General features: G+C 36.5%; 1 protein-coding gene across 1 annotated transcript in view; it reads right to left on the bottom strand.

Annotated features, from left to right (window-relative positions):
* adam10a (ADAM metallopeptidase domain 10a) overlaps positions 1 to 15,271 on the bottom strand; it is a 35,948-nt gene extending 20,677 nt beyond the window's left edge. The window contains exons 1-2 of the mRNA XM_041984371.1: positions 14,986 to 15,271; positions 9,274 to 9,421 (exon numbers count right to left, since the gene is read on the bottom strand). Coding sequence (XP_041840305.1) covers positions 9,274 to 9,421; positions 14,986 to 15,037 — 200 coding nt within the window. The 5' untranslated portion in view covers positions 15,038 to 15,271. The remainder of the gene's footprint in view (positions 1 to 9,273; positions 9,422 to 14,985) is intronic.
* Positions 15,272 to 15,972: the final 701 nt, after the last annotated feature.

Genomic DNA, 15,972 nt, shown 5'->3' with positions numbered 1-15,972 from the left:
ATTCTATTCTATTCCACAGTCATTTAGCAGACGCTTTTATCCAAAGCGAATTACATTTGAGAGTAAGAAGAACACAAGCAAGAATTCAAACAAAATGGGACGTCATAATTAAGTTTTAGCCAGACTGCTGTTTTTTTAATATAGTTTTGTTTTATGGTTTTTTGTAAGTCATTTTGTCTAAGTCATTTGTTTAAATACAAGATCACAAATTCCTCAAACAATATCAACTTGGGCATAACTGCACAATTTCGTCACGCAATATCATCTTGGAAGGAGAAACAAAATAAAAGGGTGTAAAAGGGAAATATGAAGCATGACGCCAAATATAACAGAAAACTCAAAGGAATATGTCTTGAAACTAGAACATGTGCAAAAAAAGAAAACTGCAAAACAAATGGACAGAAACTGTAGTCTATGTTTGTTAACAGATTGTAAGAAACTGGCTGAAGCAAATGGGATTTACATCCAGACAAGGCAAATGTAAACCATCACTAACACCTCAACATAAAACACAAGGTCATGGATTGTGGATAACTGGATGAAAGTGATAGTCAGTGATGAAATACTAATCTGCATTTGGCATGAAGATGTTTGGTGCAGATCCAATATGACTTCACAATGTGAAGCTTGATGTGTGTGTTACCATTTTACTTAGACAAAAATTTGCATAACAAAGTTAGATTCATTAACTATGAAAAAATGTTTTGTGTCATATCTGCTTTCTATTTTATTTATAGATTTACTTAGCAGAATCCTACAAGTATGACTAACAATTTTCCAAGGGTTGTTGACGAACTTTATATGACATGATGTGGGAATTTTCAGTCACACCATTATATTAACTGAAACAAAGATATATATATATATATATATATATATATATATATATATATATATATATATATATATATATATATATACACACACACATATATATATATATACATACACACATACATTTTTTTTTTCAATGCCTCATGTCCCACAGTCCCAGACAAAAATGGAAAAAAAGTACAGCAGACACAAGGAGTGTGACAGCTACATTTCTCACAGAAAAAGCTGTTTCCAAAATTATTCACATACCCTGAATACTGAACATACCAATTCAGGAATCTGGCTATTACACACTCTACTCAACAAGTAGACCATGTCTGAGTGAAAAAAGAAGGGAAAAAAAGGTTCCGCTCAAGCTGTGTCTACAGAGCTAGCAATCCAACAAAGAGATCAATACCTACATGATATATATTTGAAACATATTTTATTTAATCTATAAAGTAATTTACTCCAAATGATAGATTTATGAAATCACTGTATGTTTATTGGGTGTGGTGTAAGGAGGAGGAGAAGAGCTGCAAATGCAAGCATGCTTACATATTTTACAGATTGTAAACACGTCTGTCAGGAGTCTTCTCTCCAACCCAAAAAACAGCCACCATCAAGCTACTTCCGAAAAAGAACTACCAAAGAATAGCTACAGGCCAATATCAAACCTCCTCTTTCTTAGTAAGATTATAGAAAAAACTGTCTTTCAACAACAACTTCCTGACACTAAATAACTGTTTTAATGTCTACCAGTCAGGTTTTCAGCCACACCACAGCACTGAGACTGCTCTAGTTAAGGTCTTCAATGACATCCACTTGAACACAGATAGATGAAACATTTCAGTCCTGGTACTCGGTGCCGCATTTGACACAGTCGACCATAACATCTTACTATCCTGGCTAAAAGACTGTGTAGGACTTTCTGGCACTGCAATTAATTGGTATGAGTCCAATTTAAAAGACCGGGACTACTTTGTGTCTATAGGTAACCACAAATCTGAGCAAACCAAAATAACCTGTGCAATTCCCCAAAGGCTCAATCTTGGGGCCACTGCTGTTCAACATCTACATGCTGCCACTGGCTCAAAATATGAAAAACAACTAAATATGCTACCATAACTATGCTGATGATACGCAAATCTACATAACCATCTCGCCAGGAGACTATAGCTCGATCCAAACTCTGATCAACTGCATCGATCAAATTAAAGATTGGATGTGTCAGAACTTCCTTAATTAAATGAAGACAAAACTGAAATAAGAGTTTTTGGAACCAAAGAAGAAGATTGAAGCTGATTGCTGACTTTTAAACAGCTAAGTTCAAAACTAACAACCAAGCCAGAAATCTAAGAGCAGATTCAGACCTGATTTTTAGCAGTTAAGACAGTTATGAAGTCAGCCTATTATCAGTTAAAGAACATATATAGGATTAATGGAATGATGGCTCAGTAGGATTTAGGAAACTTGTCCATGCATTTATCTTCAGTAGACTAGACTGCTGTAATGCTGTCCTTTCAGGTTACAATTAGTTCAGAACGCTGCTGACTTATTCCTCACTAAGACAAAAAAAAGTATCATAACACTCCAGTCCTCAAATTTTTACACTAGCTTTGTCAATGAGTTGACTTCAAAATCCTGCTGTTAATTTACAAAGTAATGAATGGTTTTAGAGCCAAAATACATTCATGATCTTCTGATTCGTTATGAACCAACTAGATCCCTCAGATCTCTGTGCACCAGTGCACAAAGCAGGGTCCATAAGGACATGGATGGATGAACTTGATGGGCCTGCACAGAGTCCTGACCCAACCCAACAGAACAAATTTTTTTTTTGAATTAGAGCAAAGGCTGAGAGCCAGGCTTTCTCGCCCAACATCAGTGTCTGAACTCACACATGCGCTTCTGGAGAAATAGTCAACAATTTCTATAAACACACTCCTAAACCTTGTAGAAAGTGTTCACAAAAGAGTTGAAGCTGTTATAGCTGCTAAGGATGGGTCAACATCATATTGAACTCATTTAATTAAGAATGGGATGTGTATTAAGTTCATATGAGAGTAAAGGAAGGTGCACCAATACTTTCGGCAATATAGTGTATCTCTGACTTGTATATCGATGGCAAGTTTAGATCTTTTACACAACTTTCCCATTGCTTTTACCACACTGATTACAAGGCACCTCATTCTCCTCGCACGGAAGGATCAGAAACTGCCCTCTTTTCAACAATGGATCAGAGATGTAATGTACTTCTTAAAACTTGAGAAAATTGCCGTGCTTCTGAAAATGCAATAAAAACATTCAAAGCAAAAAAAAAAAAATCTATAACTTTAACTTAATTCCTAACACTGTAACTTTATTTCTTGCATTTTTATCTTATTCTGTTTGAGCTTTTGTCCATTTAATTTCTTTGATTTCCTTTTAAAGTTTGTTTTTAAGGTACTTTTTAATGCTTTCTCATTCACAATGATTTCAATAAGCTGTGAACATTTTTCCATGCTGTTTATGTTCACATGTGCCTTAATTATTGTGCTTAATATCCTTACTTATTAAGCTCTACTGAGACAGGCAAATGTGCATGCATGTTAGGATATGCAAATACTTCACATAAAAATAAAACAAAAACATTTCTCAATCACCAAGCATATAAAACTCTTATGTAAGACAGAGCTTCTGAAAACAACTAAGACTTTGTGTTTGCGAAAAAACAGACAAAATAACCCTTACAATTAAATTTCTTCTTGTGAATGTGAACAGTGTCTCTTCCGTCAGTGTTGTGGTAGCTAGCACTTAACTACTTCTTTGGCACCTCTCATTGTTAAAAAAAGCCCTCCACAGAGACCATGTGCCCTGCTTTGCTGCGTCACCTGATCAGGTCACAAACACTCATGTGAGAGGGAACACACAAGAAAGCTTTTCTCTTCTTACAAACAGCTAGAGCCAAACAATCCTGCTCTGGGTTTTCACAGAGGGAATTTTGTTTATCCTTATAACATTATTCAAGAGTAAAAGTTAAGGAATACAATCAAGATGTAAGATACAAGTTTTGTGGCCATAAGATTTTTTTTGTCTAATCCTAAAGCCAACTTCTATTGTATTAACATTATAAACCATCTTAATTACTATTAATTTAAAACACCACTGAATTAAAAATAAATATTCTAAGAAAATGAAAACTTGACAATGTAGCAAAAATGCTGGTGATAATTTTTCTAAGATTGTAAAACTGATATGTAATTGCTCCAGGGTTCCCATGTAAATGATTATGGCGCCGCCTGCTTCAGAATTATTTTATTTTTTTATTTTTTTCAGATGATACAAATGTAAATTATATTGTATGAAGAGATCTATATGAACAAAGTCTATATTTGTGCACATTTACATAATGTACTAAGAGTGTGAAATTGTACTCAGGAAACGTAAGACTGCCCTGCAAATAACTTAATTGTGAGAAACAAATTAAACCAAGTCTCAACTTCCTGTCCTCACTCAGCGTGGTGGCAAAGAGGTAAGAAGTGGAGAACTTCTCAAGGCCGAAAGACCAAGAAAAAAAAAGTTTCTGCACGACATATATTCTGCATGACTGCGACACAACATTTACTTTTTTATGAGAAATTAAGAACATATCGGGGTTTAATCGGCAATACTCCGGTCGATTTTGATTGTTTTGAAAAAGGTTATAATCGGCTGATTTAATCAGCCAACCAATCAATCGGTTGGGCTCTAGTACACACTGTAGGTCTGAATGCTCAAATTACCGGTAGATTTTTTAGCGAAATCCAAATAATTTTTTTAGAGATCGGTCACATTATCATTTCAACGTGACCTTCATCACACTTAAGTGTGAACAGTATGTGACCCTGAAGACATGCATGTGCAGACGAAAACACGACGCCACACAGTGCGTAATTTTTGCAAAAGAAAATATGGATGCTTTGTGTGTTTGTGTAACAGTTAGGAAGTACTTGCACAATTGGAACCGACAAAATTACACCCAATTGTTGGATGAAATGATTCGATAATGAATGACTGTGCCATCACAATTCAGACTGAAATCACTTTGACACAGACTGGATATGTATCTGATCAGGACCACATATGAAAATGGCCTCGGTTAGATTTAAAAAAAAAAATTAGATTTGTGCCATTCAGACTGTCATTAAAATATCCAATATGAGTCACATATGGGCAAAAAAATACAGAACTGAGCTGTAGTGTGAACAGAGCTGTAGTGTGAATGTAGTCGAATGACTACATAAAAATCACTTGAAACCAAACTTCTGTCTTAAATTGATCTCACATGCACACACGCAAAGTTTTTTTGATTGTATGCTGCATAGCTGTCCTGTCATCATGTTGATAAAATATGCATAAAATTCTGCTTTGATAGATTCTATAGAAAAATCTTTTATACAGTAAATCCAGAAAACTTTAGTGGAATTTGTCCATATTTCCCTCCTTAATGAGGCAACAATAATTGTTTCTCTGGATAAAACAATAACAGGAAACGGCACAAAAGCAGAGGAAGCAACCTGTTTGATAGAGCCTTCAGTATCCAAAGGCTTGGGGAGGAGCAGAAAACAGCACTGCTGCTTATAGATGGCACCGGGACCAAAAGAAACACAATAAAAAAAGGAATTCCCAGAAAAAGACTTGGATCAAAGGGCTATCATCTTAGACCAACAAAAAATAAAGAATACAGAGCACTTTCAACTGGCCTACCTGTGCCTCTAGCCGCATGATCACCCCTTTCCCCATTCAATCCAAACTACTTATTCCTCTTATCATGGGTTCACCCCACAATAAGAGGAATAAGTAGTTTGGTATCCCCTGTTTACCATAAAGAGATTACTGTCCAGTAAGATGTGTAAGCCTACGCCTATCTTGTGCAGGGTGAACACTAAGAGAGGGTTACATTTCTGCTGGTGTGTGTACTCTTCTGAACTACTAAGAAAGGAGAGGTGGAAAAGAGCAAGGGAAGAGAAGAATGATGGTACACCAGCCAGAGGCACAGAAGGGATTCATCTTTAATTTCACTTCACACTTCATAATAATTACTTCTTCCCAAAACAAAATTAGTCGTTCCCTGAACAGTACTGTGCAGCCCTAAATGACACAATGGGTGGTACGTGATGAAACTCAGTTACTTTATTTTCAACGTTCTGTAATTCGTTGATATACAACAAGCACTTTTAAAATACGGCCAGAATGATCAAAACATCTAAATACAATTTCAATTAATAAATTAATAGGACCTGGATCAAAAGTAAGGGAAAAAATAAGATGTAGATGATGCTTCTAATGTAAATATTTGCAAACAAATAAAAAATGTTTTGTCCACACACATTATATTGCCTCTGTATACAAAATAACAAAAACTCAGCTGATCTAAACATTTCAACAGCATTACTGTATAAAAAATAATAATAAAAATAAACAAATTAATTAATTAAAAACTTTTACCTTGTTAGGCTTCCTTATTTATGAAAATATTGATTTCAATGTAAATATGTCTTAAATTTGTATAATTTACATTTTCTTTTTAATATTATTAATTATAGGAGGAACTATGGTGTGACAGGTCAGTTTTAACCCATATACATATACTTCAAGAAAAAGGGCAAACAGTTTGTTTTTTGTTTTTTTAAATCATTTTTTTTTCTATAGTTTCTCAAAGCAAGGATTCCCCCTTTTATTGACATTGGCATAAATAGCTAAAAACATGTCTTGATGTCACTGACTCTTTTCACAGCAAACCAGGGGTCATTTTGATGACAGCAGCTGACCGGCATCATGAGGTACTGACCTCCAACAGATTTTGCCAGGGGGGGCAACTTCACTAACAGTAACCTCCTCATTAGACTCATGAGATGAGTTTTCTGGAGGATACTCCACATTGTCTTCCTCCTCAGAAAGCCCCTCATTTTCACCAAAAATATTATCCAAAACTTGGCTCACTGAGAATTTTCTTCTCATTTTTGCATACTGCAAATTGAATATATGCACTCTGCAAGACACCAATTCTAAATTTAATTGACAATGATGTGCTTTCAAGAATGTGGTCAGTCTTGTTTTTCCAATCAGGGGAGGGAGCCCACATCAGTTTCAAATTTCATTTCACACAAAAACCAGTGATCTTTACCCAGAATCCTGGAGTCAACTGTTTTTTCACTCGTTTCTCGCCAAATTTAAAGTAAAACAACAGGCTGAGGATGCCAAAAAAGTCAAATGTCTGGATACAGTCTGGAATTACATTGTCAAGATCCCGTACCCCCATTTATTTCTGTAATCCTGAATCATAACCCTTTGTCATTTTTCACCAGCCAAACTGAGATAAAATTAGTTTTAAATTCACAGAGTTGGGACATTTTTAATGATGACTAGACCTTCCTTTTACACGGATATGGATGGGTAGGAGCAGGTCTATTACAATCAACAGGTTATGGTGCTAACAAATGCGTCTGGTTAAAATGACAAATATTCTTTGTTAAAGGGCAAAAAGCAACATCAGATTAGCTGTTGTGCACTGCCATTAGACCAAAACAAAGTGTGTCACGAGCCACACCTCCCTCTACCTCTTCCTTCACACCCAACACAACTCTTCTGGTAACGAATATGCAAAGTGCAAACACACTGAGCAAATATTATCATTATTTTGTGGAGAATGTTGAAGTAACTTTTAAAGTTTATGATGTTACCTACTGTCCAGGAGAAGAGCTAGCTTTTCACTGCTGAGAGTTGCGATGATGATATGATCTGGGATAAATAAAAAAAATTATAAAACTACTCCTTTGATGTTTTCTCATACCAAGTTCCACTGGCAAAACTCTAATGCACCGACATCTGCTGATCTTTATAGCTTGTGCTATAATAACGCTAGTAACGTGTTTTAACCAATACTAGATTTTAGTAACTCTTCTTCCGAATAAAAAATAATTTTGTCAGAAATGCAAACATCATGTGCTTTGGCATCCTTCAGCCTACAAACTAGAGATAAAATAGAATATTGACAGCATTTGCAAAGTCTGAAGCCGTTTCTTTATCAAGTTTTGATAAATTATAAAGGAGATTCGGTTTATATTCTAGTGTGGATTGAAGCAGTTTTTGTTAGATAAAGCAGTTTTAGACATTAATGGGCCGATGACTAATATGAAAAACAGAATAACTTTGATGACGTCAGATAAGATGTCCTCATCAGTGACGGTGGACCAACGTCATCAGTCCAGATATACACAGCGCTGTCCTGCATTAATTTATAGCTCCTTTTGGTTGTACTGTAGGTGGCAGCGGGGATTAAACATGTGTCCCCTGGTGTTTAGTACAAGTATGAGACATGTCTTACAGAGTACCCATGTCTGTAGTGTCAACTCTTTTCTAACCAATGTAGTTCCAAATAGCAGATGTGCTGTTTTGTTTAGCCACCAGTTCTTCTGCATGCACATTTTCCTCGCTCTTCTAGTTACCTTCACCATAAAAACACACATAAATTACACCTCTGGTTCTTTACATAGCAATTTTTTAAAATTCCTTTAATCTAGAAATGATTCATTTACATTTTTTTTACCCTTTAACTGAAGTAAAGTGTTTGTTTAGAATAAGATCTACTTATTAGTGCTGAGGAACCTCCGATACACTTAAGAGACTATTATAAAGCTGCAGCCTAATATAATGCTGTATTCATTGACCAAAGAATTCAATTTCTTATCTTTGACTGTGAAATAGATAAAAGACCACACCACTCTGATAAGATTTACCAAACCTTTGTTCCGCATTTTTCAGCATTACCCAGCATTTATAACACACTTTAAAAACAACAAAGTTAAACAAAGAGCTACAATGTGCACATAACATTAAAACTATTAGAATAAAAAGCATACGAATGACATTCAACTTCCTGTTGAACGAGGCAGTGCCCGCGGTCTTAGCCTTAGTTGCTAATGTGAGCGATAATATGCTGCTAAATACTTCACAGGTGAATATAATCCACACTGGTGAATGAACACATCGGAGTTTGACACCATCTCAGCAAGAGAGGGTGATTTTGAACGGAGGCAACACAGACAGTCAGTTGCATATATATGCTAAGATCTTGCCGAGCCTTGTTAAGCCAGGCAAGAGTAGGGTCTCGCCACTGGAAAAGAGGACATATATATATTAAAAAAAAAAAATCTCCAAGTTTCATGGATCAATGTTGGATTAATAACATTTAATCTATTTAAATGTATTAATCATTTTTTTTTAATTCAGCCCCTAATCACAACTAATCACCTAAATCGCCTAAAGTTTCACAACTTTACAAGGCATAGTTTTTTATGCAACCCTCTAACTATCCCAGGATAGTGAGATCTGAAGGGAAAATAGTTGGACACAAATTACAGCAGCAGATTAAGAGGATTTGCTGAAAGGCAAAAAGACAGAGTGAATAAGTGAGGAGGGATGTGGTACTTAACTGACCTTCCATGTGCATGGAAGTCCAGGTTCACGGTCCTGTCGTGAGAGAGCGCCCGTTTGGCTCTTTGGTGGCTGTTGTGCAGAGCTTCTGTGTCATATGATAAACCTTCATAATGACGAATATATTTGTTCAAGCGGTTCCCAAACTGACCTGAAAGAGAGTTCAGTGACACATTAGTCATCAGTTAGACAAACATTTTCTGAATGGATGTTTAACTTTGTTTCCCTATATTTCAGCTTGACTCATATCTGTAATCAAAAGGACTCCTGAAAGTTTATATACACCATAACTATTCGATCTGCTAACTAAAGACTTTCTTTCTAAATTAAGAAGAGCAACAGTTTACTGAAACTTTCAGTTGGATAATGAGCCAGTAGGCTCATTACTAAGAATGCAAAACTGGATCAGCTAAAGACAATGTATCTGTCATTCCTTTTATGAGTTTTCCTACTGGGATATGTCAAAGTGCCCAAATGAAAAGGCACACAAAGCCACGATGGGAAAACAAAAGGGGAATCTTTAGAGTGACCAGCTACAGAACAAAATGCCTCTCACTTAATGTGCTTAACAGGTTTATTGAGCTTACTGAGGTCCTACTGAGGTAATCCGGCCAGCTTTCATACCAACCATTTTCTCTGTTCTTTCAGCAAAAACAAAGAAAGTGCTCAGTTTGAAGCACAAGTGAGGAGCACATGATGCACATCAGGTGATTGCGGTTGTGTTTCAGCAGTATTGTGGGAGCAAAGTGACTGAAACTGTTACTGGTGGATTCAATGGTGAGATACAATCCAAAGAAGAGCTGAATTCTAACAAACTAAACACAAGCCGAAGTATTTCTGCTGCAAAATAAAAAACACAACTGAGTTGTTTTTTTTTCTTTAGAGAAAAAAGAAAAAGCAATCTTGGCAATGGACATAAATACAATGCTTCATCATAAGAACAGACACTGAGCTTAACTAATGTTATCTACAATGTTAAAAAGATTCCCATAGGGAAAAGAAGGATAATGCAGGTGCTGCTTCATGCTTTTACTTTTACGCTTGTGTTTATTCAGTACTGCAAAACTTCCAGGTGGTGGGAGTTGCAACTCCCCAAACAAAGACAGGCAGTACCAGGCCAGCTGTAACTTGTTCATGAATGTACACAGAAATATCCCTAACAGTGGCCCTCTTTTGCCCTTCTTCAGAGACGAAAATTATGACAGTCAAAAAAAGACAAGTGAACCAGCAACCAACCCAAAAAACAAGAAGAGATGAAAAAGTGAAGCTGCAATTAACTGGGGAATATGCTGTTATTACACAAAAACAAACACTTCCAGCTCAGATTGTCAGGACTGGCGCTCTCAGGAGGATGTGACAGCTCCATTAATATGCAGTACATTGATAGCACAAGGCTGATTTTTCAACACATAACTGCCTTGTTTAAAAACTTAGTTGTGAGCTGGCATTTTTATGACATTATAATAGATTGAAAAAGATCTAAAATTAAAAAAGTAAATAGACTACAGGGTAATTTTTTTTTCCAAATCCAGTACTTTTACATACACACTTGCTCCTCAGAGTTTAACAGACATGCTGATAATAACCAGGATGCCAACCATCTATCTACAGTATATCACCAGTTTGTGAAAAGATACTTAAATCAATAAAAAATATGCACACAGGTCACAGAAAAAAAACAAAACAAAAAAAACACATATTATGTTTAAAATTCTCATACTGATAGGCAGCTCAACAGCTCTGTTAAAAAGGAAATTTAATCCAAATCCATCTTTATTCAGGTCAAATAATACTCAGATGTGAACGCACACTCCAGATGTGTAGCTCCGAGTCCACTTTGAAGATCTATTGTTCAAAGATCTCAGCTAGATTAACATCTATAAAATAAAATACTGTCTGCTCGACCTATAAAGTATACTGAAGTTTTCACACAGTCTGAGCAAACAGATATCCAGTTACCAGAACAAAATGCTGCCAGTTTGGGTTTCTGTTGCTCTAACTGAGGCTATGAAACAAAAAGGTAAAAATAAAACCAGTTAGTTTCACTGTGTGTGATTGCTGTAAGCTTCGTTTCAGATTCAAGAGACCTACTGTTAGGCTCAGTTTTTTGTTGTCGGAGAAGAAACTGCTGACAGAAACAAAGGAAGTGGTAACAGCATGGATCACAAGTCCTACATCACCATGCATGCTACATGAAGGCAGCTTGGCCATCATAACATGTCATTTGGCTACTCATGACTAGGGCTGGGCAACATATTAAGATTTTCAAATATATCGAGACTTTATCAGATGCAATATAGAAGGAGAAAATATCGTTTATATCAAGGTAGCTTGTTTTGAGTTAAAAGCATCTTTCTTTTGCATTTTGCACAGCTGTATTTTTGTTATGGTCATTGAATAGTATTTTTAATTTATTTTGTTTTAGGAGCATTTAACTTAATATAAATGTACTTTAATTTCAGTCAGCTAGAACTGTCTCTCTAGTTACTTAAAAAAAATAAAATATTGAGATATATCGTATGTTGTGAATCAGGTAAAAAATATTGAGATATAAGATTTGGTTCATATCGCCCAGCCCAACTCAGGACCACTTAAATGCCTGTCTTTAATAATATATGCCATAAAGCCTTACATGTGCTTTGTATGGGTTTGTGTGTGAAATATTATGAGGTGTGCCTTTTTATTTTTGGTTATATTCTTGGTGTGTGAAGGCTTTTAAATTTAGTTTTTAATATGCATAATTTGTTTTTATTATGTACAGCACTGTGTTGTTTTGTGCATGAAAAGTGCTCTATAAATAAATTTCGATTTGATTTAGAAACATAAAACCAAATACATTTTACTAATATGAAAACTTGAAGAAAGATTACAAAGCCATGCTATCAGTGTAAGCTACCCAATTAACAGCTGTGTCAACAGTGCAGTAACCCAATTTACCCGAAACACCAACTCCCAAACAAATGCCTCCACATGGCACCAGAATGCACGGGACTGTGTTGAACTGCACATCACCCCAACATTACTTAAAACCTTTTTTGCCTGTTACAATTATTCACAATCCAAACACAATCACACAGAGGGCTTTTTACATGTCTGTTATACTGGGAATGGATTTTAGGGCTATAGTTTTGTGGACTTGAGCAACTGGGTCAGTGCTTGGTCATAACTTGAAAAACTTTATATATATATATATATATATATATATATAACCCAAAAATATGTGTCTGCTGTGTAGCTGTGTAGTTGCTTTATGTGCACTCATGAACTGATGCACTCTACCTTTTATCTGAACTGGTAAAGTGAAGGTTTGAACATCAAAGTTAGTGTAGGAAAAAACTAAAGAATATGCACCATGAAATAAATATTAAACAAGCCATATAATGACATATATTATGATTACTCCTTTTCACAATATATACTTCGACATCACGTTTTTCCCCCAACTACAGTTTATTCTTGATGGATGATGACAACATGTATGAAGCAACTCCCAAAACCCTTCCCTTAAAAGGGATCAAGCTGACGGTTTAACGAAGCTACACAAATTATTAATGACAACCTAATCAATAATGTTGCAGGGTCCAGTCTATGAAGCAATTATGTGAAGCTCTGAAATATTTTACATGGTAAGAAAGTCAAAACAGAAACAAAAGTGCTGGGTTGCTTTCACTCCACCTCAGCTCACCCAGTACTAAGTATGTTTTGCTGTTGGGCTCTGCATTTCAACAGTATCCTTTTTAATTTCTCATTAGCATTCTCAAAGGATAAACGAGACAACTGAAGTACATTTAAGTAGCTACGCTTAGTCACAAGGACACTTTCTGAGAGACAAGATCTCTTCTTCCAGTGATTCGTAGTCAAGAAGACAGACTACAATGTTCCACAAATTCAACATGAAGACAGTTTGACCCAGCACCACTTATCTGCTTAGTGATGCTGCATACTCTGCAACTACTATAGGTCTTGACAAGATTAAGTTACAAAAAATACCTCTGTTTTCTGCAGTGGATATGACATTTTCATGTTTTCCTCAATGAACCACAGTTCCCCAATACTGGGAGCACTTGTGCAGCCCCAGACCATGATCTACAACTACCAAATTTGACTGTAGGCAAGACACAATTATCTTGCTCCTCACCTGACTGCAACCACACGTGCTGGAGATCATGTGAGCCAAACAAGTTACAATTAATCTTGTCAGATCACAGGCCATGTTTCTAGTAATTAATGCTCTTGGACCAGTGGTGCTCAGCAAACTGTTTGCCACATTTCTCGTGATCCAGCTTCAGAAGAGTCTTCCTTCTGGGACAATGTCCATGCAGACCAACAATATGCAGCAGTGTACGGTTTGATCACTGACAGACTCACTTCCCACTTCTTCAACCTCTGCAGCAGACACTTGAAGCCAACTTTTGGATATGATGCCGAACATGAGGACTCAGCTTTAGTTGACCCTGGGGAGACCGGTTCTGAGTGGAACCTGTCTTGGAAAACTGCTGTATGACCTCGGCCACCATGCTGTAGCTCAGTTTCAGGGTGGTACCAACCTTCATAGAAACTAGGCCATCTTTGTGTAGAGCCATAATTCTAGTTATCAAATCCACAGAGATATTTGCCATGAAGTGTCATGTTAAACATCCAGTGGTCAGCGTGAGAAATTTTGGGGAATGCGCATTCTTAAAATAGCAGGCATATACTATTATAGTGGCATAATAATCATCAGAAAAAGCCTTTATTTGTATAACTATCAAATGTTCACAACTGTGGCAGTCCTATCTACAATACTTCTGTAGGAATTAAAGCATTGTAAAGAATGGAGTGGTATTTGCTCTGCAGGACAAAATATGGATGACACCCTTTCCAGATACGCCCGCACATCTATTACCTGGAAACAAGTTTCACCTTCATCGAGAGACAATATAAGGACCACTTCTTTCTCAGTTGCACAATAACTTGTTTGTCCCTTACTATGGGTGACTCAGTGACATTTGGAAACTATGATTTAAACCACTGATATCCCAGCCAGTTGTTGTCTTTTTCAAACCAGTCAAGTCTTCAAACAGGATAAAGTTCGACTTCATATGCATACTGTGAAACTAGTATTTTGGGTGTGCAGAAGATAACGTGTTTTAACTGTTATTAACTGGGCGCACGAATATGGAAACAGGCAGTTGATCACAAACATATTTCTGTTCGAGCCATTACATGACAGTTTATTCATTTAGCCCTGCGTAAGTATGGTTTCGGCAGATATAGCTGCCAAACGATGAAGAGTTTGCGCATTTCATTTTTCGACCCAATTAACCTGCTTCATACGAGCGGAGCCAAACTTGGTGAACTAGTTGAAAAATATTTTAATATCCTCTTGACTGTAATAGGGTACATATGCGCCATTGAAATATGTTTGCAGACGTTAAGCGTGTACCATTTGTTTTTTACTCGGAAATTGTAAAATTTTAACCGTTTCGTTGTTTCCTCTTTTACCTGTATTTCTCTTAAGTAATTCATTAACCTCATACCTAGGCCAATGCGACCTGGCTAACCTGGCCTGAATTTACACTGTAACAAATAAACACAGATTAGCACTAGCAAACATTAGTTACCACCGATATTAGCCGCACAGCTAGCAAGTTAGATAGCCAGAGAACAACTGCACGGTCCGATTAGCGCTATCACAGAACACTTTCCTTTTCCGTGAGTCAATGGCAAACTTACCTGTAATATCCCGTAGGCAGCAAAACATAAGAATTAGTTTGAATAATACCATATCGGAATCCCCTGTAATCCGAGTAAACTAGCTAAGAGACCCAGTGACACCACTGACAGCCTCTTTTCGTTTGGTTTCACTTAAAGCTGTTGTCGTCGCCCCTCCTAGTTAGCTAGTTCTCATCGCAAACACACCGGGGCTCTGCCAGCGCCTGTCCAACTACAGCAGCGCAACACCATACAGACAGAGAGACACACAGACGGGCAGACAGATACACCGACAGACAGGCACGTCCTACTCCCTTCCGGCGCGTTTTGCCAAGCGAGCAAGGACACACCCATCCAGTCACTTTAGTGCGCAAGAGACACTAAAAACAATGACAAATCACCTCTAAGCCACCATTCAGTATTATACAAGGACAACAAAAACATGTGTTGTAAATCTCCCAACTAAAAGTCTAAAAACGTTTACTGAGTTTCTCTTTGGGACCAGTTCGCATTCTCCAAGTTGTTTACTTCCGCATATCATGACTTCCTACCGGCAAAATATTATATTTGAGTGGCAGGTGTTATACTGCAATTCTGGGCGGAAAACAGAACTATTTTGTTAATAGAATACAGATTAAAGTCCTAATGACTTAAATTTATAATGATTTTTTTTCCCAGCAAAAATATTACAAACACAAGAAGGACACAAGGGCAGTAAACAAAGAAAAATTTCCAATGGTATATTCAGTTGTGAAAAAAACCTCCAGACACAGCAGTACATTCAAAACTATCAATTTTCTGTTTACCTTGTAACCAAACTTTTATTTCAGGTGTGCACCCCCCCCCCCCAAACACACACACACACACACTAAAAAATTTAATAAATAAATAAATAAACCTGTATAGAATATAATTATTTCTGTTTGTTTAATTTTCTGTGCAAATCTACAGCTCCAGCAGATTGTGTTAATGATTTCATTATTATAAACAACTAGAATCATTACAAAT

Source organism: Melanotaenia boesemani, chromosome 1, assembly GCF_017639745.1.
Source record: "Melanotaenia boesemani isolate fMelBoe1 chromosome 1, fMelBoe1.pri, whole genome shotgun sequence".
Lineage (NCBI taxonomy): Eukaryota > Metazoa > Chordata > Actinopteri > Atheriniformes > Melanotaeniidae > Melanotaenia > Melanotaenia boesemani.
Note: the sequence above shows the minus strand (reverse complement) of the source record. Positions and strands in the feature narration are given on the sequence as shown.